At 39.7% G+C, this 24,550-nt stretch overlaps 1 protein-coding gene across 1 annotated transcript in view; it reads right to left on the reverse strand.

Moving 5' to 3' along the window:
- Positions 1 to 24,550, reverse strand: part of PHF14 (PHD finger protein 14) — a 283,433-nt gene that overhangs the window by 32,183 nt on the left and 226,700 nt on the right. The window contains exon 18 of the mRNA XM_065399294.1: positions 8,039 to 8,152. Within this exon, the coding sequence (XP_065255366.1) occupies positions 8,039 to 8,152 (114 nt within the window). The remainder of the gene's footprint in view (positions 1 to 8,038; positions 8,153 to 24,550) is intronic.

Consider the following 24,550-nt stretch of genomic DNA (forward strand, 5'->3'; position numbering starts at 1 on the left):
AATAGCCGAGCTTGTAAAGTTAATCTTCTTGTATAATGCAAATGATGCCAAGTCATGTATTAAATACCTTCCCAAATAACAGACGAAATAGGACTGAGTGTATTTTAAAGAAGGGCATAGACTGTGAAAAGGTTAAATAAAGACAAATGTCTTGGATTTGTGAAAATTTTAAACAGGAATAATTCATTTTTTAAAGTAATAATGTTCTTTCAAGAGGCCTAGTTTTATAATTCTGTAAGGCCATTTATAGCTTAAACCTACATAATAAATTAACTTAAAAAGCAACATTATATGGCAACATTTCTCCAGCCACCTTGTGACCTTAATGTTTTTGTTATTTAAGAGTTTACATAAAACATTGCCATTTGAGGAGATGAGACAAAAAATAAGAAACTGAAGAACAGTATTTAAAATAAGCCAAACAGTAAAATCAAATGCTTAAGCCTTAAGTAATTTTCAGTGGTGTATGTGCCAAGCCGCTGTGCATTCCTGTTTATTCTGACAGAAGCAATCACTTAATCATGCAAAAGGCAACACTTTCTCCTTTTTATTGATAACATTTCTTCTTAAAATAATCAAGAACCCAAGTAAACAGATATCAAATATAATATATTGCTAATTTCCTCTGTTATGAAAATGGAAAAGTATTAATGGGAAACCAAGTCATTAGACTACCACAAACACCTATCATAAAGAAATAGGACACAAAACTTATTTTCACCTTTTGAATACCAGGTAATCTGGATAGATAAATAACCTCGGCATTAGTTTGGAACACAGGCCTGTTGGTAGCAGCCTGCACCCTCACCTGAATAGCCAGACCACAGATAACTGACAACTAAGCTTCAGGTTAGACCTCATTAGAATGTATCTGACTTTTGTATAAACTCAGGAAAATAGTTTAAGTGCACAGCAATCACAGTGTGGTAATTTGTTACAATTTTAAAATACATTAGCCATCAAAGAAGAGAGAGAAAAAAAGATAACAGCAGTGTTCCATGGGGCATGATTTGGCCAGGAGTATATAAGCTGAGGAAAAGACTCCAAAGGGAAGTGGCAGAAGTGCCATCACTTAAATCTTTTAAAACTAAACTAGATAAAATCCTAGGAAAAAGTACTGCAGAGAACAAGCCTGCATTATCCAGGAGATGACCTGGATAATCTAATATGTTTTTTCCACCTCTAAATTCTATGCTGCTACAAATCACTGTTCTTGCTGTGCCACATACAACAGACACTCTGAAATTCAATACAAGTGGTTCACAGGTTTTGTACAGGCCCTCTGCACAGGAGTGAATTTGTATAAGTGTGGCTAAGGATGTAATCAGAAAATAAAGTATTTACACAGATATAACTAAGGACACAATCTGGCCTGCAGAAGTTTTATTACTAGTGATGAAAACTAAGAAGGAAAGAACCTCACTTGACTTTCAGATCCCAGGTTGAGTTTACTGGGTTGGCAGTTTAAGAAAGAATCATCTCTATTTGTAAACTGAACAAATTTAATATGGAGAGGCTCAATCACAATCACCAGGTAACCTCTCAGTCACTCTTCAGAGTAGGATAACACTTTAAATAAAAGAACAACAAAACTGAAGTGTACAAGGGTAAATAGGTAGTCCAAGACATGCTATGTGGAAAACTCTATTTTGTTTCCAATTAACTTCATCTAAGAGACAACAAAATATTTATAGTTGAAATACCAGCAACAGTCTACTATAATTCTTCTCTTACAGGTGTTTAAGTTGACAGCTGCAGGGAACAGAAGGAAAATATTGCACTATCTTTGAAGTAACAAAAAAAATGAAAGCATCTGGTCTATTTACAAGGGCAAGAGTCAAGGTACTGTACTGCGTATGCTGCTTAACATTTTCTTGCATGTCCTTGTGTGCATGAATTATTTTTGCCCCTTCCCATTGTTTATTCTGGTGGCCTTTGAATTATTTTCTGACCTGCATATGACAGATATTTATCAAAATAATACAGTTATTTAGTGTCTTTCTGGTATTACTGAGGTTAGAGGATGGAGAAAGTATCAGAAAAGTATTGCTACACATTTTGCCATAGCATTCCTTTTAATTCAATGTAAATATAAACAAGCACATTTCACTTTGTTTAAAGGCAAAAAGCCTATACAATAAAATAAGATTGGATATTAGGCTCTGCTAATTAAGTTGACAGGTTTGATTTTTTTTTAAAGCTCTTTTAATGCAAGCTTTAGAATCTACTGAAGCTCCAAGAGGCAATGGGACTTGGAAAACAATGTTTTATTTAAAGATCAAGGGGTGGAGAGTAGTGGAAAAACAAAAGAAAATGTCAGCTGCCATTTGTGGTCATAAAAATAAGGGACATTCCCTTTGCTCATATTTGAAATAATATAGAAGTCTCCTCTTGCCTTTAGAAGACAAATGGAATTATTTTAATGGCTGGCAAGACTCTTGCCAACATCCATAATCCTTTAAAACTACCTGTAGAGTACTTATGAGTAATAGCAGTTGACTTAAGTACAAAACACATCTTTCCCCATAAAACAGAGCACTATACTACAGCAGTGAATTACTGATGGAAAAAGGCTATACTCTATCCAGATATGCCGTGAGCAATGAATGCCTAATAGTTCAGAAACAGATTAATGGGCATGTATTTTCATCTTTTCTTAGCTCAGTATCTTGAGGCTTTGTACAGTTTTGGTAGTTTTAGCACTGCAGTAAGAAAGCAAATCAGATACAAAGACTATATGCATGCTTGCATGCTACAATATCATCATTCTACATTTTACCTAGAGGCTCAAAAACATACTTTTTGCATCAGAGCTAAATGCCATGAACTCATAATATTCTGGTGGTTGAATAAAAGGAAAAGCCTAGCATGGCATTTTATCTGAATCGGTATTGCTTTCCTAACACATACATGCAGGAAGAAGAGCTCTGTAAGCCTCTGGGCCCACACTAGTACAATGTGATAAACTGATTTGCTTCAGGATTGTCAGAAGAAGCTATTAAACATACCTCATTTGTTTCTATTTTACTTTCAATTCAAGAATGAGATATTTTAATGTGATTTTTCTGGGCCCTGGGTTTAAAGGAACCAACAGACAAAGACAGGCTTTTCTTCTTATTCAGCAGCTTATTAAAAACAGAGTGTACCAAGTGAAGTTTGAAGTGATTAGGTTGATAAAATTCCTGTATTAAGCACCATCATTGCAAGAACTCCATGAAAGATAACACACACCAGAATACAATTTTATGGAAAGCAAATATTATTCCCAATTCTCTAGGAGAATGATGATTAAGCAATGCTGAAGTTAGGGTTGCACACATAAATTCTTCCCCTCTTGTTTACACATTGAAGTATTGTCTTTAATTACACTATCACATACTTTTTCTCAAACAACAGAACATAATCAAACATTACCTAAATACCTCAGCCGTAAGTGACTAGCCAATTTACTTTGAAGTAAATTTAGCTAAACCATGCAACTACTGCCATCACTCCTAATGAGTTTTGCCAAAAATCTACTGAGCAAAACCTGATTTTCAAACTCACGTCAGTGAAATCAAAACCAATTTCTTCTGGGCTAAGACTAGGGAAGGGTTATTTCCATGTCAACCAAACTTTAAAATGTCAGGTGTATCAGCTCAAGGACTATTCAAAATCAGGATGCAAGAATTCTTTTTTATGAGAAAAGTATATTTTGGCCTGTATTTCTGTTAAACATTTGGAAAATAGCCCTGCTCCAGTCAGTTTGGTATAATTCAGTGGACTATTGAATTTAGTGTGCAGCTAGGTTAGGCATACTTGCATGCATAATGTAGCCATCCTAAGGTGTGCATTTTGTGGGTTTAGTAAAATATTCTACTGTGCATGCTTACTACATGAATTATAAAAATATGACCTAATTCGGCAGCTGGATCTGCCCGCATAAAATCCTGCTGAAGTCAACTCGGCTCCACATGGGTGCAAAGGTCTACTACCCTTGCAGATCAACTTGCAGGATCTGTTGAATCCAAATTGGTTTTCCTCAAAACAATGAAAGGCACTACTCCTCAAAAAGGACCATTTCCATCCCATATTTCATCCTTTAAACCTCATCAGCCATGTGGACTGTAGGCCAATCACTATATATAAAATGAGAAAAGTGCCATTTCCCCACTTTCCTCACATAAAAGCAGCTGAACTATAATTGCTCCAACCTTAAAAGAAAAAAGAAAGCTGTCATACAGAGAATAAGCATGAGCATATTCAGCAAGTTACAGGTGAGTGAAAAGAAAGTCTGGTGTTTCTTATATAATGGAAACTGTTTCCTTATAACCTTAACTCCAGCAGCTCTTCACTATAATAAAGCAGAAAACTTCCTTGTGTTTAGTATGGATTTTGTGAGTGATATGGATATTGTGAGTACAACAGTATTATAAACCAACTACAAATTTTAGATTATTTTATTCAGAAGTGCATAAGTGTTGAAACTACAGAAACAACATATCCTTCTAACTTAATGCATGATACTGTAAAGCAATTTTTTTTTAACTACAATGTTTCTGCATCCCATGTACTCTAATCTACAGTAACTGCCTTAGTCCCTCATGTCATACAAATAACAGGCAAAAGCACCAAACTGCAAAGACGTTCTTAACTGTTTATGATTATTTGTGTTGTAGTAGTGTCCCAAGCCCTAAATAAGGTTCAGAGCTCTTTATTATCTATGTACTGGAAACATATATGTGAACATGGTCACTATCACAAAGACATGAGTATAATAAAGATCATGAGGGAAGGAGGGTAGGACAGAAGCAGATCCCACCTTGTCCTTCTATTCACCCAGGGTGAAGCTCTTTTAACAGTCAGAGAGAAAGGGAAGCTAGGAATTTTGCTGTGAGTTCTGTTAACAAAAACAAAACCAACAAAATAACCCTCACAGAAAACTACTCTGATAGTCCAACTGAAGACACACACACTACGAACAAATATTAGAATTGGCAATAAATTACAGATAATTCCCAAGAATATTGGATTCAGATTGGTGTATCTGAGACAAAGACACATCATTGGCAGATGAAAATTCTAGTTTATAGAAACTAATCTGTAACTTTTAGGCTGGGATGTTTCACCATTTGTATTCACCATGAACTATTTTCCTCCTGCCTCCCTCAATTCTGACATCCCTCTTTTTGATCACCATCTTCATTATTTCTCACTTGCTCTCCCCCAGCTCCTGTTAATGCCATACTTTTGAAACCTTCAGTCTATTAAACATTCTGACTTCTCTGTTTCCCTCTCCTATTTCCATCTCTTTGGATGATTACATGTTTTTTTACCTAACTGTCTTCCTATCAGTACTTCACGGGCCACGTTCAGATGGGACACAAAGTATGGTATATATTATTCCTTGATAAAATGGTATATGTCACTCTCAGTATTAACTGGTGTAATTTACACATTGACAGTGTTGTAGTGAGAAAAGTCAACTGAAAGGATTGTTAATGAAGGTGTAAGATAAAGCAGTGCTTCTCAGACATGTTTCCAGTTAGAAACAAGGCCTTCCATGTGTAAGTCACATTAATTTGCATTCACGATGAGTTACCAATGTACAACTTACACCAATTATATCCTGGTGTTGGCTTGGAATTAGGCAAGATACCATTGTTCCTCTCCTCTACCACCCAAAGTCCCCTGTAAACTCAACCCTAACTCTCTCCCTGTCTCACCTCTCTCTAGTCTTGCTTATGCTATAATGAGCATCTTTGAAGACAGTCTCATTCCCTCACAGGCTGCCTATATGTTTGTCCTTCCCTTGTTCAGCTGGCTAAACAATATCATCCTCAATTAGTCCTAAAGCCTTAACATCATTTCTCTGTCTTCCATCCCTCTCTTTGAACTCGCTAGGGTCCCTCTCCCCAGAATTTCAGACTTTTTCAAGGACAAAATTCATATAATTATCCATCTTCCCCTTTTTTCCCCCCCTCTTCCTCTCTCAGTCATCATTCACTCCTTTCTCTGAAACCCATCTTTCCCCTCCCGTCCACCGCTAATCTCATGACATGTACTCTTAATCTTGACCTCTCCATTGGAGGTAAGTGCCAGAGAAACATCCAGAAACTGTGCCAGAATCAGTGCCAATCACTGGAGTAAATTGGCAAAGCCAGAAATTAGGAGCCAGAATTTATGAATATTAATACCAAGCTATTCTCTGCTATTCAGAGCATTATATAGAATTATTAATAATAATCTGTATTATATTGTCCTGAGATCTGGGGGTGGGACCACTTAGGTGGGATAAACTGACCATCATTTCAAGATCTAAAAGTAATGGTATTGCCACAAAATAAATGGGGTAAACTGGTGATCTCACTTAAGACGGAATGGTAATAATCACTGAATGTCCTGTGGAAAAGGACTCTGTTCTTTTTTGCTGGACATAGTGACAAGACTATCAGGGAGAGCAGGATGTTCTAGAAGATATTAAAATAGCTCTAAAAATAGCACCAGGAGACTAAAGAAAGGGCCCAACATTAGGGGAACCATATTTCCATTGATATTGAATGGCAAAAATTCTCTCTTTCTGAAGAGGACTGTAGCCAGAAGAACACAGAAAGGAGTAGGACTGGTTTCAATATAATGACCACTTCATTTGATAATAGCAGCAGAGAGTCCTGTGGCACCTTATAGACTAACAGACGTATTGGAGCATGAGCTTTCGTGGGTGAATACCCACTTCGTCGGATGCATCATGCACCCACAAAAGCTCATGCTCCAATACGTCTGTTAGTCTATAAGGTACCACAGGACTCTTTGCTGCTTTTACAGATCCAGACTAACACGGCTACCCCTCTGATACTAGACATCATTTGATAATGTTTCCTGATGGGTCTATAGTAAGGAAAGGAATATCTAAAACTCTTAGGGGCTCTGGGGAAGTAGAAAATTAAGGCTTCTCCTCATGGGCTGAGGTGGTACCCCTATTTCAATAAGACATTTTGAAATTGGAAACAGTCATCCCCTAAAAAGATGTTTCCCAGTATAGGAGAGGGTCAGGATTTTGAATTTTACAGAAAGCCTACCTCCCCTGTTATGGAAGGGTACCCATGATGTAGGTTCAGAGACAGAATGAGTCTTGGGCCACATTATGGAGTTCAGTCACAAGTTGGCACCTGCAGTGTGGACTTTGATGCTGTCCTTTTAGAGGTGCTGAGGGTTCACTCAACTGCTGTCTTTTGTAACATTTTAGCAACATTTCTATAATTTGTCATGCCATAAAAATCACATAGAAAGAGAGAACAGAAATGCCAAGTTGTCAGCCACATAATCAAAGAACCTTTTAAGAACTCTATCTACTGTACATTCTTTCCTAGGGAAAATCAAATAATGGCATTCAATAGGTAGGGAGGATTTTCTATCCAAGCGGGAGCTACTGCTGAGCTGACTTTAGGGACTGAGGACCAAGGCTTTATCATAGCAGTGGGGAGCCTGGCCATATGAATAGACCATGCACACAGTATGTGGTGCCAGCAAGGTGTTCTTAATGAGGGCTAAAACAGATAGTCAATTTATTGTCAAGATTCCTTTCCTTACAAATGAGGGGGAAGTTCCCTTCAGATCATGGCCAACGTAACCTAGCCAAGTTTACTTCTGAGAAGTTTGGCAATAGCTTTACATAAACAAAAATCCTCTAATAACCAGAGTCCATTTCTTCTGACTTCAACAGGGTTTGAAGGAATTCTTGCTGCCATGAATGTATGAGAAATAAGGAATGAACAAAATATTTTCAAGTATTCCTGGAAAGCCCAGTCATTCATTATGAGAGTCTCAGTTAACAGTAGATAGAATGGGCTTAGCTAATGGACAGCATTGGTTGAGGCCCTAGGCATTGCAGCAGGCCTTAGGTCTTAGGTGCCAGGGACACAGTGAGGAAGGGTCAGCCTGACCTCTAGCTTTAACAAAGGCTTTGCTATAAGTAAAGTTAAGACCAGGCATGAAAAATTGCAGTAAACCTATATACCCAACATAAATTTAGGAATAAAATAGACACAGAATGTCCTACCTCTTCTGGATGTTTCTGTGCCACCGCTACCAGCTCTTCAGAGCTGCTTCTTGAGGTAGAGGGTACCACATTACCTGGGGCCTCTGAGACCACTTCATTTGACGGTTCGGAGTCCTGAGGGCAACAGAGACAAATAGACCCCTCAGAAGTGTATTGAAGTGGTACTCCACAAAAGAGAGACTTTTTAGAGATACTGTGGTCTGAACACAGGCATGGAAGCCAGAAACTCCTAAGTCCTAAAAACCTTCTAACCTGGGCAAGTCATTTAACTTCTGTCTCAGTTTTTTCCATCTATAAAATGGGGGTATTATATACCTTACACAAGGGTATTGTAAGAATTAGTAAATGTTTGTACATATTTGAAAATATACAGTTCTATATGAGTATTTGTATTATCTTCTCTCCTGCCCTCACCTTCCTTTCATGTGGAAAGGAAAAAATAATTTTCTTCCGACTTGAATGAGTAGAGGCATGATTCTGCAATCAGCTGGGAGCAAGGCAGAACAAGAACTGAAAAACAAGGCACTTAAGAGGTAATTATTAAGTATTCCTTAAGTCTTCAAACACAATCTGACTAGTACTTCTACCTACCAGTGAAGCAGAGAACTTGTCACTTGCATCCTAGTTGCTTGTATTATTTAAAGCTTAATTACACCTATTTAAGCATTAGAGAAAACAGACATGAGTACACTAATAACCATATGTGTTTTGACAAATCAATAAATACCATTAAGGGCAGAATTTGTCCCACGCTTTATGTCACTACTGAGGTTGATCCAAAAATTCCATGGGAGCTGTGGTTCACTTGTATTAAGTTTGAATTTGGCCCAATAGGGTTAGATAGGTGTAACTGAAAAGAGAATCTGGTCCACTTCCTTTTTCCTTTTGTTTTTAATGAATGCTCCCAAATCTAGCACTAGATTCAATAAACATTTCACCTACTGTATAATCCATGTCATCCAAACCCCATGCAAATCTGTTTTGTGGCTCATTGAATGCTGATGTAGAACATAAAACTGTGCAAAGTTCTTACTGAATCTGTCCATCAGATGCTTTAACAATACAGTATTATTATTAGCAAATGCACAAGTGATGCAATAAACACAGAAAGATGCTGAAAATATAAAATAGGAAGATAAAACAGATATTAAAGTACAAAAAGAAAAAATGTCAAAAGGACTTGGGTAGGTATCACATGTTTTATCCACTCAACAGTCTCAGGATCAGCAGTGTGAAGTCTGGATAGACCAGCATGAGATGAGCAGTCATTTAATAGATGTGCAGGATCCTCAACTGCAGCTACAAAGGGCTGTTCCTGAGTCCCTGGGTGTGGTCATTTGCCACACACCTCACCAACCAGCATATGAAACAGTTAAGCCTGCATCAGAGTAGCATGGCAGTTTGAAGCCAGGCAGTCTCTTATGAGGCTGAATGATGAGGAAGGAGATTTTTACAGACTGAGCAGCTTGTTCCCATTCTGTTTGGCAGAATCTGCCATAGCTATGGTTGGTATCGTAGTCTAGATAGGTCTTCCACTGATGAGTCAGTGGCAAGGCATTTCCTATATATATTTGAAAAGTGGAAGTTGTAGCATTTCCTGGATTTTGTCAAGGAGTTTCTTTGCTGCAATATAACCCTTGATGTTAGGAGGCAGGATATTAGAGAGGACTGGTAGCCAGTGAAACTTTTTTTGGTGCCATAGGTCCTGTTATTCTCATTGTTTGATTCAATTGTACATCAAATAACTGTGTGGGGAATTTAACCACACAGGAGCACAGTACTCTCCAACTAAGCAGTGATCTAGGACTGAGTTACACAGTGTTTGCATCATTCCTCAGTCGAGACCCCATGCTTATTTAAGAGGCCATTTCTGCATGTAATCTTCTGATCGACCTTGGTGAGATGGTCCTTGTAGGTGAATTACTCCTACATATAATGGCTTTGGGTCATGTGTCTGTCATTCTCCATTCAAGAAGATATTGAGTTCTCGATGTCGTGGCATGGTTGAGATGGAAGCACGACAACATTGTATTTGACCCACTGGGCTTACATCTCCACTTCTTGCATTAGCTACTGATTGCTGCCATATTCTGATTTAGGATGTCCTCAAACTTTTTGAAATCTCTCTCTCATGAAGCAAAGTAGATGTAATCTGCATATTGAATGGCCTTGAAATTGTTGGAGGCAAGTCATTCATAAATATATTGACAAAAGTTAGAGCAAGAATATATCCCTGAGGGAGTCAGTTTTTCTGAGTCCTTCAGCTTCCTTGACTATGGGATGCTGTTCCAGAAAGAAGGTCTGCTGGGAGGAGATGGGGCCCACCTGACCAAGAAGGGGAAGAGCATATTCACGCACTGATTTGGCAACATAGTGAGGGGGGCTTTAAACTAGGTTCAAAGGGGGCAGGCGACAAAAGCCAACAGCTAATCATAAACAGAGGTTTAACTGTTGGGCAGGGGGACATGGAAAATTACAATAAGGTTATAGGAGCAACAAGAGGGAAATAAGTGGGGGAATGTGCTCATCATCTTACATGTCAATACACAAATGCAAGGAGTATGTGGAATAAACAGGAAGAACTGGAAGTATTAGTGCATAAGCTAGATTATGACTTAATTGGTGGAGATTTGATAGGATATATCTCATGACTAGAATATTGGTTTATTCAGGAAGGGGAAAAACAGAGGAGGTGTGGCACTATATATCAAGAATATATACTTGTGCTGAGGTCCAGAAGGAGGCGAGAGGAAGACCAGTTGAAAATTTCTGGGTAAAGATAGAAGGGGTAAAAAATAGGGGTGATATTAAAGTAGGTGTGCACTATAAACCATCAATTTAGGAAGAAGAGGTGGATGAGGCATTTCTAGAATAAACAACTAAAATATTCAAAACAAAAGATCAGATAGTAGTAGGGGAATTTACCTACACAGACATCTGTTGAAAAGTAACATGGCAAAACACCACATTCCAGTAAGTTCTTAGTATGTATTGAGGACAACTTTTTTCTTTGAGAAAGGGGAGAAGTAACCCGGGGGCCAGCCAATTAAGACTTGCTTGTGATCAATGGGGACTAATTGGTAGCAAATCTGAAGGTGGAAAGCAGTTTGGGTGAAACTGATCATGAAATGATAGATTCTAGAGAGTTATATATTCTAGATAGATTCTAAGGAAAGGAAGAAGTTACAATAGCAAAATAATGACAATGGAATTCAAAGATGCAGACTAACAAAATCAGAAAATTGGTAGGTATGGTCGCATGGGAAGAAAATCTAAGGGAAAAGCTGTTCAGGAGAGCTGACCGTTTTTCAAGGGAACAGTATTAAAGGCACAACTGCAAACTATGCTAATGTGAAGGAAAGATAGGAAGAGGCCAATATGGCTCCATCAGGAGCTCTTTAATGACTTGAAAATAAAAAAAAAAATCCTAAAAAAAGTGGAAACATGGACAAATTGCTAAGGAGAAGTACAAAAGTATAGCATAAGCATGTAGAGGCAAAATCAGAAAGGCTAATGCACAAAATGAGCTACACCTAGCAAGGGACAGAAAAGGCAATAAGAAGAGGTTCTATAAATACATTATGAGCAAGAAAAAGACAAAGAAAAATATAGATCTTTTACTTAGCAGGGAAGGAGAGTTAATAATGGATGACATCAAGAAGGCTGACATGTTTAAAGCCTGTTTTGCTTCAGTTAAGGTTAATGGTAACCAGATACTTAATACAATTAATAGACCTCTACCCCGATATAATGCTGTCGTCGGGAGCCAAAAAATCTTACCACGTTATAGGTGAAACCGTGTTATATCGAACTTGCTTTGATCCACCGGAGTGCACAGGCCCGCCCCCCCAGAGCGCTGCTTTACTGCGTTATATCCGAATTCGTGTTATATTGGGTCACGTTATATCGGGGTAGAGATATATTAACAAGGAGAAAGGAATGCAATGCAAAATAGAGAAAGAACAGGTTGAAGAATATTTAGATAAGTTAGATGTATTCAAGTTGGCAGGGCCTGACAAAATTCATCCTTGGGTACTTAAGGAACTAGCTGAAGCAATTTCAGAACCATTGGCAATTATCTTTGAGAACTCATGGAGCACCGTTGAGGACTTGAGAAAAGCAAACGTAGTACCTAACTTTAAAAATGGGAATAAGAAGTGCCAGGGAATTATAGAACAATCAGCTAACTTCAATATCTGGAAAGATACTAGAGATACTGGAACAAACTTTTAAATAATTCATTTGTAAGGACCTAGCAAATAGTAGGGTTATAAGGAATAGCCAGCATGGATTTGTCAAGAACAAATCATGACAAACCAACCTACTTTCCTTCTTTGGCAGGGATACTGACCTAGTGAATGGGAAGAAGAGTAAATGGGATATATCTTGATTTTAGTAAGGCTTTTGACACAGTCTCACATGACATTCTCATAAGCAAACTAGAGAAATTAGGTCTAGATGAAATTATTGTAACGTGGGTTGAAACAACATACTCAAAGTGTAGTTATCAATAATTCTTTGTCAAACTGGGAGGGAGTATCTACTGGCGACCCTCAGGGTCAGTCCTGGGTTCGATACTACTCAATATTTTTATTAATGACTTGGATAATGGAGTGGAGAAAACGCTTATAGAATGTGCAGATGACACCAAGCTGGAAGGGGTTGCAAGCACTGTGCAGGGCAGGATTAGAATTCAAAACAACTTTGACAAATCGGAGAATTGGTCTGAAATCAATACGATGAAATTCAATAACGATAAGTGCAAAGTACTATGCTTGGGAAGGAAAAATCAAATGCACAAGTACAAAATGTGGACTAATCGGCTAGATGGTAGTGCTGCTGAAAAGGATCTGGGGGTTATAGTGGATCACAAATTGCATATGAGTAAACAATATGATGCAGTTGTGAAAAAGGCTAATATCATTCAGCAGGGTTTTAACAGCAGTGTTGTACATAAGACACGGGAGGTAACTGTCCCGTACTTCTCAACACTCGTGAGGCCTTGGCTGGAGTACTGTGTCCAAATTCTGGATGCCACACATTAGGAAAAGTGTGGACAAACTGGAAAGAGTCCAGAGGAGAGCAGCAAAAATGACAAAAGGTTTAGAAAATCTGACCTATGAGGAAAAGTTAAAAACCTGGGCACGTTTGGTCTTGAGAAAAGAAGACTGAAGGGGAACCTGTTAACAGTCTTCAAATATGCTTAAACTGCAGCAAGAGAGATTTAGATTAGATATTATGGAAAACTTTCTAACTGTAAGCGTAGTTAAGTTCTGGAATAGGCTTCCAAGGGAGTTTGTGGAATCCCCATAATTGGGAGGCTTTTAAGAACAGTTTGGACAAACAACTTTAAGCGATGGTCCCTTCTAGCCCCACATTTCTATGATTCTGTGTGTTCATCTTAGCTATCTTAGCTTAACTAGCATGTCTTGGTATTTGTCTGTTTTGAAGCATCATTTCCTAAGCTATAATAACTCTGCAGTCAGGTAGTCCTATGTGAGGGAGGAACTCTTAGTAAATCTGCATTTTATTTTCAACATTACCCTTTGGTTTATCCTCCAATATATATGTATCTACATTAGGCTGGCCAAAATTAAAAGCACTTTAAACATCTCCACTAGTCGATACTGTGGGTTTGATAACTGCATAGATTGCAACATTTTAAAATATGGAACAATTCTATAAATCTGCGCCAATTGTACTGTGTTTGTTATAATGCTCATTACAAAAGTTATTTTAGATGTCATCACATAAAACACAGAATATGTACTTTTGATATACCACTTTCCTTCTCTCTAGAGCCATTAATTGCAAGGATATCAAGCAATGCACTCTCGGAAATTGCAAGCTGAGATGCTCATTACTGACTTTCTCCAAGATAATGACCTCTAGAAAAAATAAATTCAAGTTTTATGTTGACACAGTGTTTGCAATTTAGCCCAATACATCTGTTTGAACTCCCTGAATATATATTCAAAAGGCAAGAGGTGAACGGTCTGGGACAAACACTCCATTCACATTTTTGCTCATAACCAGATCCTTTGTTATGCTTTCAGGGAGGGCTATTTATATGTTGTAACTACCCTTAGGATTGCATCCTATGTTGCCGTTCTCTGATTTAAAAATAAAATAAAATAGAGAGCAACATTCAGACCCTTGTAACTGGAAAACAGAAAACAAGAGAAAAATAGCATTGAGTATTTTTATATATTTATAGTAGTCCGTTTAAAACTGATTTTCAGTTCCCTGGTTTGAGAAACAAGATCTGCCCATTCCAGCATCGGGATCATGGAATCTCTGAGATGAAGGAATGAGTAGCGGGAGGGTGTTTATTTTTTTTTCCCCATGGAGGTTGGAGAGCATGAGAGAAGTCTTTAGGACTGCGAATGAGCCTCCTTTAGGGTCTCTATAGGCAAATATAAATGGTTTGTTGAATCCCTGTAGGAGAAGCAGGACACTGAGCAAAAAAATTACAATACCAAGATAAAATATGGTTCTTCAGTCCATTGCCTCCCTTTCTTTACCCAACTCACTTAATGGCTTACAAGTAGAGGATTTGAATATCCTGTCCCATTCTATATCCTACCAGCTTAAACTTCAGTGAGGAAAATTTACGCTAAGCATCAGGAGGATCTTTTATAAGAACAACTAGAGGAGAAGCTGCTAGTGGAGAACGTAGAATCCCATCAATGAGAATATTAAGTTAGTCTAACACCCATTCCTCAGGGAAGGTTTAGAGATACTAATACCAGTTCTGTAACAATGCAAGAGGAAGAAAAACTAGATAACCCAAGAAGATGTGCCTTCCAATTCAAATATTTCTGTGATACAGATAAAAGCACTGCTCTCTCAACCTACCACACTCAGCTGCTCAAAGACTTTCAGTAGCAGAGTAGCTAAATATGCTGAGAAAACTACAAAGAGCCGTACCTATAGCACAGTGCTAAGCGTTTGATTTCCTTCTCTTGCCTCTATAGCACAATAGGATAACTGACTGGGTTGAGATCCCTAAGCAGGAATATTTTTAAACCCCCCCCCCCCCAAAACATAATAAAAAGCAAACAGGAAGCCCCCTTGAGCTGCTCAGGGCCCTAAGTAATTTTTAGTCTGCTTATGCCTAGCGCTGACTCTGTTTCTGCTCAAATTGGCTACTGGCTAATCTCCTCCCAGTGGCTGTCTCTTGGAGTGACTAGGGTATGCTAGGCTGCTGATTCCACTGGCAGCAGACTGACTTGAATTGCTGTTCTTGCTTGTCTCCTCTTTGAAGACCAGAAAGCTAATTAGTATGATTGCCAGTCAATTAGTTTCCTCTTCCATTTTGGGAGAGAGGAGTTGCTGTTCTTTTCAGATCTGTGCCTTTGGCAGCTCAATGACTGTTTGCAGCAGCAAGATCTTCTCTGCTCTGACGGAGGAAGGAGACAGCAGCTTCTGTTGCAGAAAAATGCTGTTCTTGGGCAGGCTTCTTGGTCCAGGTGACTCCTAGCTCCCTAGATTTTGCCTGTCATTTGCGTCCCAATATATTATTTAATTTGGTGCCACTAACTGTGGTGAGGTTAGTGATGCAATGTTATTATTACTAAGAAAGGTGGAGTAAAAATAATAAAAAAATATGATTTAAAAATAGTGTCCTCTAGCTCTGAACAAGTCAAATATGACAACAGATGTGGGTAATATTAATATTTCAGACTCCTATAGTTCAGATGATGTTGACTCCCAAATACCAACCAAATCTGAATATCAGCTATGAACTACTTTCCCAACAGGGCCAGGATTCCACAGATTTTCCTCTCCTAGCTAGTATGGAGCATCTCCTCTTGCAAAACACAAAGAACCCAACAACAAGTCTGGGCCACTCTTCTATATATTAAACTGTCCTCTTAAGGAGCAATTGGCTGGTCCAATGCCTTTTTTTAGGGAAAGGAGTTGAGGTGGGGGGGCAGCCAGATGACCATCAACCTGCAGGAATGGAACTGATAAACACTTCTCACAGTCCTGTTGCACTGGCTTGTTAAGGTGACATAACAGTCAACACAGTTAACTCTTAACAGTAGTATGGAATTTGAAGAAAGGTGTGTGAGACCTCAGGATCAACCAGAGCCAGCTTGAACTAGACAGGGGACATGTGAAGCACAGCTTTCAAATTTTACAGGGAGTCAGTATATATATATTTCAAACCAGGTTTCTGAGGACAACTGCTCCTGTGCATGTTTAATTGACAAAGTGGTAAAAAAGCCAGAAGAAGCTGGTGTCTTGTCTATACTAGGGTCCCCACCCTAGTAAAAATAAAACAAGTTATTTAGTACTCATGAGTGGGAATTTTAGATGAGGTCCATGTGTGCTAATAAATTGAAAGGATTATATTAGGGCTGTCCAATGGTTAAAAAATAATTAATCATGATTAATTGCGAGATTTAAAAAATAGTAGTGATTAATCATAGTTTTAATCACACTGTTAAACAATAATAGAATACCATTTATTAAAATATTTTTGGATGTTGGGGGGGAAGAGTGTGTGTGTTGGGGGGAAGAGTGTGTGTGTGTGTGTGTGTGTGTGTGTGAGAAAGAGAGAGACTGTGTGTTGCGGGAGGGCTGTCTCTTTAAGCAGAGCACTCAGGAGCCTGAATGCTTTTTGAGTCAGCAGCAGCAGCAGACCCCCTGTCCCCTGATCCCAGCTCAGCAGCGACCTGGTACATGGGTGGGGGGAGGGGGATACCCCGACATCAGTCCCTCTGCCCTACGCAGCAGACAGGAGGCAGGCTCCTGATCTGGAGCAGCTTGGCCTTGAGCGACTCTGGTGGGGGGGAGAGGGGAGGAGGCAACAGCAGCAGTGGAGCTGGGTGACTGGAGGAGGGGCATCCCTGCCCTGGAGGCATGCAGCGGCGCCTCGCTGAGCATGGTGCCCTGGTGTGCGATTAACGCTCATTAAAAAAATAATGCATTAATTTGTTTTGAGTTAATTGCATGCATTAACTGTGATTAATTGACAACCCTAGATTATATCAGCGTCATAAGCAACTGACAGGTTTAAAATGTATCAAGAAATCTTCAGACCTGACCTATGACAAAAACTCTCTCTATTGAAAAAAAAAAAAGGTAAATTGGAATAAGTGTTTTAATCAAAATAGAACTTCTACTGAATTAATTTTTTGCCTCTCCACTTTTCCTATGGATATGCATAACATTCTAGAACCACTCTGCAGAATTTCTTGTCTTTTCTCCTTCCACAAGGTCTTGCATCATGAAGAACTACATAGGAAACTTTCCAGAACTTGCCAAAGATGCTTCTAATTAGACTGCAGAGGCAGTACTGAGCATTTTAGATACTCCTGTTGTTTAGCCGATGCATGTGACTTCCACAACAAACACTCCCAATTAAAAAAAAAAGTATTTGTGGCCCAGTCCTGGAACCATTCCATGCATGGAACTTCTGTTGACGCACATGGAAGTTAGACAGAGACACACAGACCCATCATTTGTAGGATTTCCCATATTTTGGACAAGGTAACTCATTTTACGAAGAATATTCACAATAATTGCATTTGTTATTAACATTCATTAATTTTAGATACCATAAGAAAACTAGCATGTAAAAAGTTATTTTCCTCTCTTGTACACTCTAGCACCAGTTTCTTCTGATCACACTCTATAGTAGTGAAATGAGAGATACAGGGTAGAGGAGGTAATATCTTTTATTGGACCAACTTCTGTTGGTGAGAGAGACAAGCTTTTGAGGCACACAAAAGTTCTTCTTCAGGTCTGGGACAGATAATCGCAGTGTCACAGCTAAATACAAGGTGGAATAGATTATTATGCCGAAGCAGTTAAGACATGTCGCAAGACACCATTCAAGATGAAATGGACAATTAACAGCTCTGTAGTCACAGGACAAAGAAGAGTTAGTGGGTTACAGACAGTTGGAATGAGAGATAAAACCAGTGTTTATCTTGAGTCCATGATTTTTAGTATCCAGCAAAGTTATACAGTATCCAGCAATGAGTACTGCTAAGCAAAGTTCTCTAGCTTTGGTGTCCTGGTGTGAGCATTCCTGAATGGAATATATGTCTGCAACCACTCAAAGAATTATTCCTCCCTCATCCCTGTAGGATAAATTCTAGGATTCTAAGGCTGCAAGAAACCCAACATGGTCATTTTTACACTGTACTGAAGGACTTTTCATTTGTTTATTTCTAATAGAAAGAAAAGAAACAACAACTGTACTGCTACTTGCAAGCCTTAATTATCTGAATTATTTGATAGACATTTTGTTGCTTATGCACATTTTGGTTCATTAGAGTACCATTATATTTTCTGACCAACATATGGAGGGCCACATATCTGCATCCTGAAGCCATTATATATATCTTCTAATGGACCATAGTATTCATTAAATTAATGAATAAATTATGGGGGGGAATCACTGTTAAAGAAGTGAAGCTTCCAGTTTACTGAAGTTTACTTTTACAGTTTACTTTTACAGGATAAATTCAGCATATATACACAAATGGCGAATGCTCCGTACTTTCATTTTTGAGGAGTTACCGTTAAAATCAACAGTATCTATGTTAATAACACCAGAGTGTTGCAAAATTCTGCTCTAGATCCAAGCTTCCTCTGAGCTCAAGGTTGTTTGGACTCATCTTTAATTACTAGGTTGGCATTTAATTTAGAAGAGGAAGCATTTGATAAACAGGTGGCCATTCTACATGTATACACAAAGATGTTCTTATTTTCAACTGCGACTCTTTTGACATTAGTGCTCATGAAATTTAAGAAAATCGGATGGTATTGGCTTAAGTCAAGCACAGTTTGTACAAATATTATGCACATTTCTATAAACAATCAACACATATACTTCTAATCTGTAACAACTATGATATTCCAGTCCTGGAAAAATAAAAACAAATAGTTGGGGGAAATTATGAGGTTTTACTGGCATGTTGACAAATATTTACTAGATATTTGAATAAAACCTCTGAGTCATTTTCACTTGTTATGTAGACAAGATTTAAACCCAAATCTTTAGGGGGGAAAGACCAGTGATCCAATCCTTGGTATCTTTACAATTTGGGTTGGTTGGGGGGGAAAGGGGGCACCAGACACTGAAGCATTGCTGATTTAACTCTGGGTGTGAGACAGTTTGAGGCAGTTTTAAAAGCTTAGGTCACCAGAGACCAGAGTTGACAACATGAAAGGTGGGAAAGTGGGAAATCACCTTGCAGTTACCTAACCGTATCTGACCTGTGGACAAAAAGAATGAATGGCAGTTTCCATGGTGGACAGTTCCTTAAACTACAGACAACTTTTTATTGTATTTAATCATTGATGTAATCCCCTAGAGAACTGAAAGTATTAACTCTCTCGACTTTTTTCCTTCCATTGGGCATATTTTTGTTTTCTCATAGTGTAACAGAAGCTGTTACATGAGAAAGTGTAACATGGCTTCTTTTTGTATTCTTTACTGTGCAGAAGTATCATTGATATGACAGCACTAGTAGCACATGCAGAAATAATGAGATTCTAGAATAGATGTGGGCTGTTTTATGTGGCCTCACAATAATGATAGATTTTAGAAAAAATAGATATATACAACCTAGGAGAACATTCACTACTATGTGGTAATAACGCTGTAGGTCAAATTTGGGGCCTGATTTTTTGTCTGTTTCTTTTTAGCATTCCTGAGAACAATTTATAAAAATACACACATGTATGGATAGATAGTATATGTACATATCTTATACTTGTGAATGTTAAAAAGATAACAAAATATTCATGCCCTGAAGTTTGCTTCCAACAACACTGTGTATATATATTTTGCACATATGTTAGAAAAGCTGGGTGACCAGCCATGGCTTGAGCAGGTTCAGCCTGACGCAGGGGCATGGGTGCTGGAACAGGGGGGTCAGGGAGCCACGGTCCTCCCCATTTTTTTTCAGCTATAAGGACGAGCGATGAGGGGAAGGGATGGACAGGTGGGGGCAGGATCTTGGGAGGAAGAGGCAGTGTGGGGGTGGGGCCTCAGAGGAAGGAGTGGTGCTAGGGTGGGGGTTCAGGGGGTGGCATGTGGGCAGGGCCATGGTTCGGGCACCAGTGGCTCCCCACCTTTGGGGAGCTTCTGCAGCTCCTGGCATGGGTAGTTTATCAGAGCTACTAGTGACCCCCACACTCAACAAGACAGCAACACTGAGCAGACTGGAGTGGCTCCTTTCTTTAGGAGCCTATACACCTGCCCTTGCTTGTGGATTGGGATTCACAGGTAATTATGTCAAATTATCTCATCAGGCTCAGAACACTCAGGCTCAGGGATGAGTCATGCGGCTCAGAACACTCATCTCTCTTTCTCTCACACACACAGACTCATGAATGTTAAACGAGGGGCTAAGTTTTAGCCTAGTGCGAAACTGAAACATTGTACCTATGACTATCTCACCACCCAACCAAAGTAGAATTTATAATGAAAATGCTGACATTCAAATATAGCTAGCAAATATAGAGTATACAGGGAGATCTATGGTAACAACACACCATATTTATCTCTCAGTCTCTACTAAAGTCACAGCAGCTGTTAAATTGTACAGAACAGAAGCCCTAGATACACTTTCATTCTGATGAAGGAAATGAAGAACTGACTCTTAAAAGCATAATATAAACATGTGCTTATACTACATTATTTAGACATACAGAAAGATTAGAAAGCTATATTTGAAACAAGATGATGGGAAATGTAGACTGAAGTTTACAATGATATTTATGCCAAGCAGAACTTTAGCAATTACTCTTCTGCCATTGCTACTTCAAACAACCAAACCAACCAACCAAACAAACAAAAAATTCCTAAAAACTCCCCACAGGAGGTAACTTCAGCATGGCAGGTTTGAATATGTCATGTTAACTCTGTATCAATTTTCATACATCATCTTTTGTTCTGGTGTAGTTGAAATTTATGCAAGTCATAAATTGGCTTTAAACAAACTTTGAATTAGGCTAGAACTAGTTTTCAAATTAAAGAGCCGTCAGTACATTACAAGCTACTGTCATTTTATTACCCCAATCAATTCTGTGTGGCCTGAGGTACAAGGAAAATGGATGCTGTCTTTATTTGCTAAGGGTTTATCTCCTACACCAGGCTTTGAAAACATGACTACAGTAATGAATTGGGAGCTAAAGTTACTAACAATGACTTTTAATGTTAGCAAAGTAGAAAACAAGTTGTTCCTCTTTAGAGTTATGCAAAGAAAAGTTCCTTTTTAAAACATGAAGCCAGTTTCTTAAGGCTGAAGAATAGAGGGAAGAGAATTACATTTCAGTTAGAAATCTACATGTAAGGAACTTTTAAATTCTTTTATATACTACTTTGTTGCTGTTTGTTACTATGGTTGATTCTACCAGTTTCACCATACACACACAAACTGACAAAAAATACTTCCATCAAAAATAATAAAAATTTACAGATACACAAAGTAAGAAAAATGTGGCTTGAAAATGTATCAGAGTTTAATTTAAGGATATTTACTTCGCATATTTTGGCATGTGAGGTTGACAATTTGTTTGAAAGCTTTAAGTTTTTGAATCTCAGCATCTTCTGACCTCCCTCATGCTTTCTCACAACTGTGAAAATTTAAATCAATAAAAGCTGAAAGAAATCTAAATCAATAAGAAACAAACAAAATTCTTAAAAATAAACATTGATATTATCCATTGAAATTATTTTTAAAAAATGAATTCTGCCAAGCCTACAAATAATGCTTTTAATTATTTGGTCCACCCGTCTTCCCTCCCACCTCCCACGGGAAAAGCAGTAGCAAACAAAGAGCTTTTGTTATCAGTGGACATCATCATTCATCTCTACTCTGAAAAGTGGACTAGCTTCCTCCCTCCGCCCCCCCCCGCATTTGCTGTATTGCCATTAGATACTTTTCTATCCCACCCCTCTCCCAGTATTTTAATCTACCAGATGTCCAGTCTGACCCTCCTTGTCCATTACACTTCTCACCCTCCTTTGCTTCCACTTCCCTTCTCTTTACCAGTCTAAGACCTGGTCTACACTATGAGTTTAGGTCCAATTTAGCAGCGTTAAATCGAATTAACCCTGCACCCATCCACACAACGAAGCCATTTTTGTCGACATAAAGGGCTCTTAAAATAGATTTCTGTACTCCTCCCCGACGAGGGATGTAGCGCTGAAATCGACATTGCCGGTTCGAATTAGGGTTAATGTGGACACAATTCGACGGTATTGGCCTCCGGGAGCTATCCCACAGTGCACCATTGTGACCGCTCTGGACAGCAATCTGAACTTGGATGCACTGGCCAGGTAGACAGGAAAAGCCCCGAGCTTTTGGTGCTGAGCTGTTCGCGTTTGGCTAGCAGGGATCTTCCCTGATACCAGCCACGCGGTTGGGGAAGGGTTAAAGCGATCATTGCAGAGAAAAGGATCGGGGGGGGGGAGCTTCACGCTGAGCTGTTCGTGTTTGGCTAGCAGGGATCTTCCCTGATACCAGCCACGCGGTGCGGTGGGGGGAGGGTTAAAGCGGTCATCCCAGAGAAAAGGATGGTGGGGGGTGGGGGTTAGTTTGATTTCTGCTGCTGCACGTTAACACGAAAACCGCAGCCCTAAATGGACAACTCAACGGGCTTTGCTTGGTATGGGAAAGGAGGGCGCTGCTGTTATGAAGGTTGCAGAAGCCGAAAGACTATGGCTTACCATGGCCGCCTGCAAGCTGAATTCTGTTGCCCGGCATGTTTTATCTCTAACACCAAAACCGCAGGCACTCAATATAAGATGTAAAAAACGACCTTATACCGAAATCACATGTGCTATGTAATGTGAATAGTGTTGTTCACCATTATAGAGTATACCTATTGTTCTGTAAAATGTATCTTTTTAAATACTTATCTCCCTTTTTTTCCTCCCGCAGCTGCAAATGTTTCAAGCCTCCCTCCTCCGTCCCAAAGGCTATCTCAGATAAGGCGGCAAAAAAAATGCACATGCGATGAAATGTTCTCTGAGCTCATGCAGGCGTCCCGCACTGAAAGAGCTCAGCAGAAAGTGTGGAGGGACACAATAGCACAGGACAGGAAAGTGGCCAGTGAACGTGAGGAGAGTGGTGGCAGGAAGATCAGAGGAGGCAGGATGCAACGCAGGGGCTACTGCGGGAACAAACGTACATGATCCGGCATCTGGTGGAGGTTCAAGAACGTCAGCTAGAGAGACTGCCGCTGCAGCCCCTGTTTAACCACCCTCCCTCCTCCCCAAGTTCCATAGCTGAATCCTCACCCAGATGCCCAAGAATGTGTGCGGGGGAGGGGGGAGGCTCCGGGCACGCAACCACTCCACCCCAGTGGACAGAAGGCTGTCATTCAACAAGTATGGAAGTGGCCTTTTCCTTCCCTCCTCCCGTCCTCCAGCACCCCACCCAGGCTACCTTTTGAGTTATCTCCCTATTTTTATAATCAATTAATAAAGAATACATGTTTTTTAAACGATAGCGACTTTATTTCCAAGCTGTGATCAAAGGGGGGAGGGCGGTTGGCTTACAGGGAATTAGAGTCAACCAAGGGGGTGGGTTTTCATCAAGGAGAAACAAATAGAACTGTCACACGGTACCCTGGCCAGTCATGAAACTGGTTTTCAAAGCTTCTCTGATGCTCAGCGCTTCCTGATGTGCTCTTCTAATTGCCCTGGTGTCTGGCTGCGCGTAATCAGCGGCCAGGCGATTTGCCTCAACCTCCCACCCCACCATAAATGTCTCCCCCTTACTCTCACAGAGATTGTGGAGCATACAGCAAGCAACAATAACAATGGGGATATTGGATTCGCTGAGGTCTGAGCGAGTCAGTAAACTGCACCAGCGACCCTTCAAACGTCCAAATGCACACTCTACCACCATTCTGCACTTGCCTATAGTTGAACAGCTCCTTACTACTGTCCTGGGTGCCTGTGTACGGCTTCATGAGCCATGGGATTAAGGGGTAGGCTGGGTTCCCAAGGATAACTATAGGCATTTCAACATCCCCAACAGTTATTTTCTGGTCTGGGAAGTAAATCCCTTTCTGCAGCCATTTAAACAGACCAGAGTTCCTGAAGATGCGAGCGTCATGAACCTTTCCCGGCCATCCCACGTTGATGTTGGTGAAACGTCCCTTGTGATCCACCAGTGCTTGCAGCACCATTGAAAAGTACCCCTTTCGGTTTATGTACTGGCTGCCTTGGTGGTCCGGTCCCAAGATAGGGATATGCATTCCATCTATCACCACATCACAGTTAGGAAATCCCATTGCAGCAAAGCCATCTACTATGACCTGCACATTTCCCAGAGGTACTACCTTTGATAGCAGCAGCTCAGTGATTGCGTTGGCTACTTGCATGACAGCAACCCCCACAGTAGATTTGCCCACTCCAAATTGATTCCCGATTGACCGGTAGCTGTCTGGTGTTGCAAGCTTCCAGAGGGCTATCGCCACTTGCTTGTGAACTGTGAGGGCTGCTCTCATCTTGGTATTCTTGCGGTTCAG

Source organism: Emys orbicularis, chromosome 2 (assembly GCF_028017835.1).
Source record: "Emys orbicularis isolate rEmyOrb1 chromosome 2, rEmyOrb1.hap1, whole genome shotgun sequence".
Taxonomy (NCBI): Eukaryota; Metazoa; Chordata; order Testudines; family Emydidae; genus Emys; species Emys orbicularis.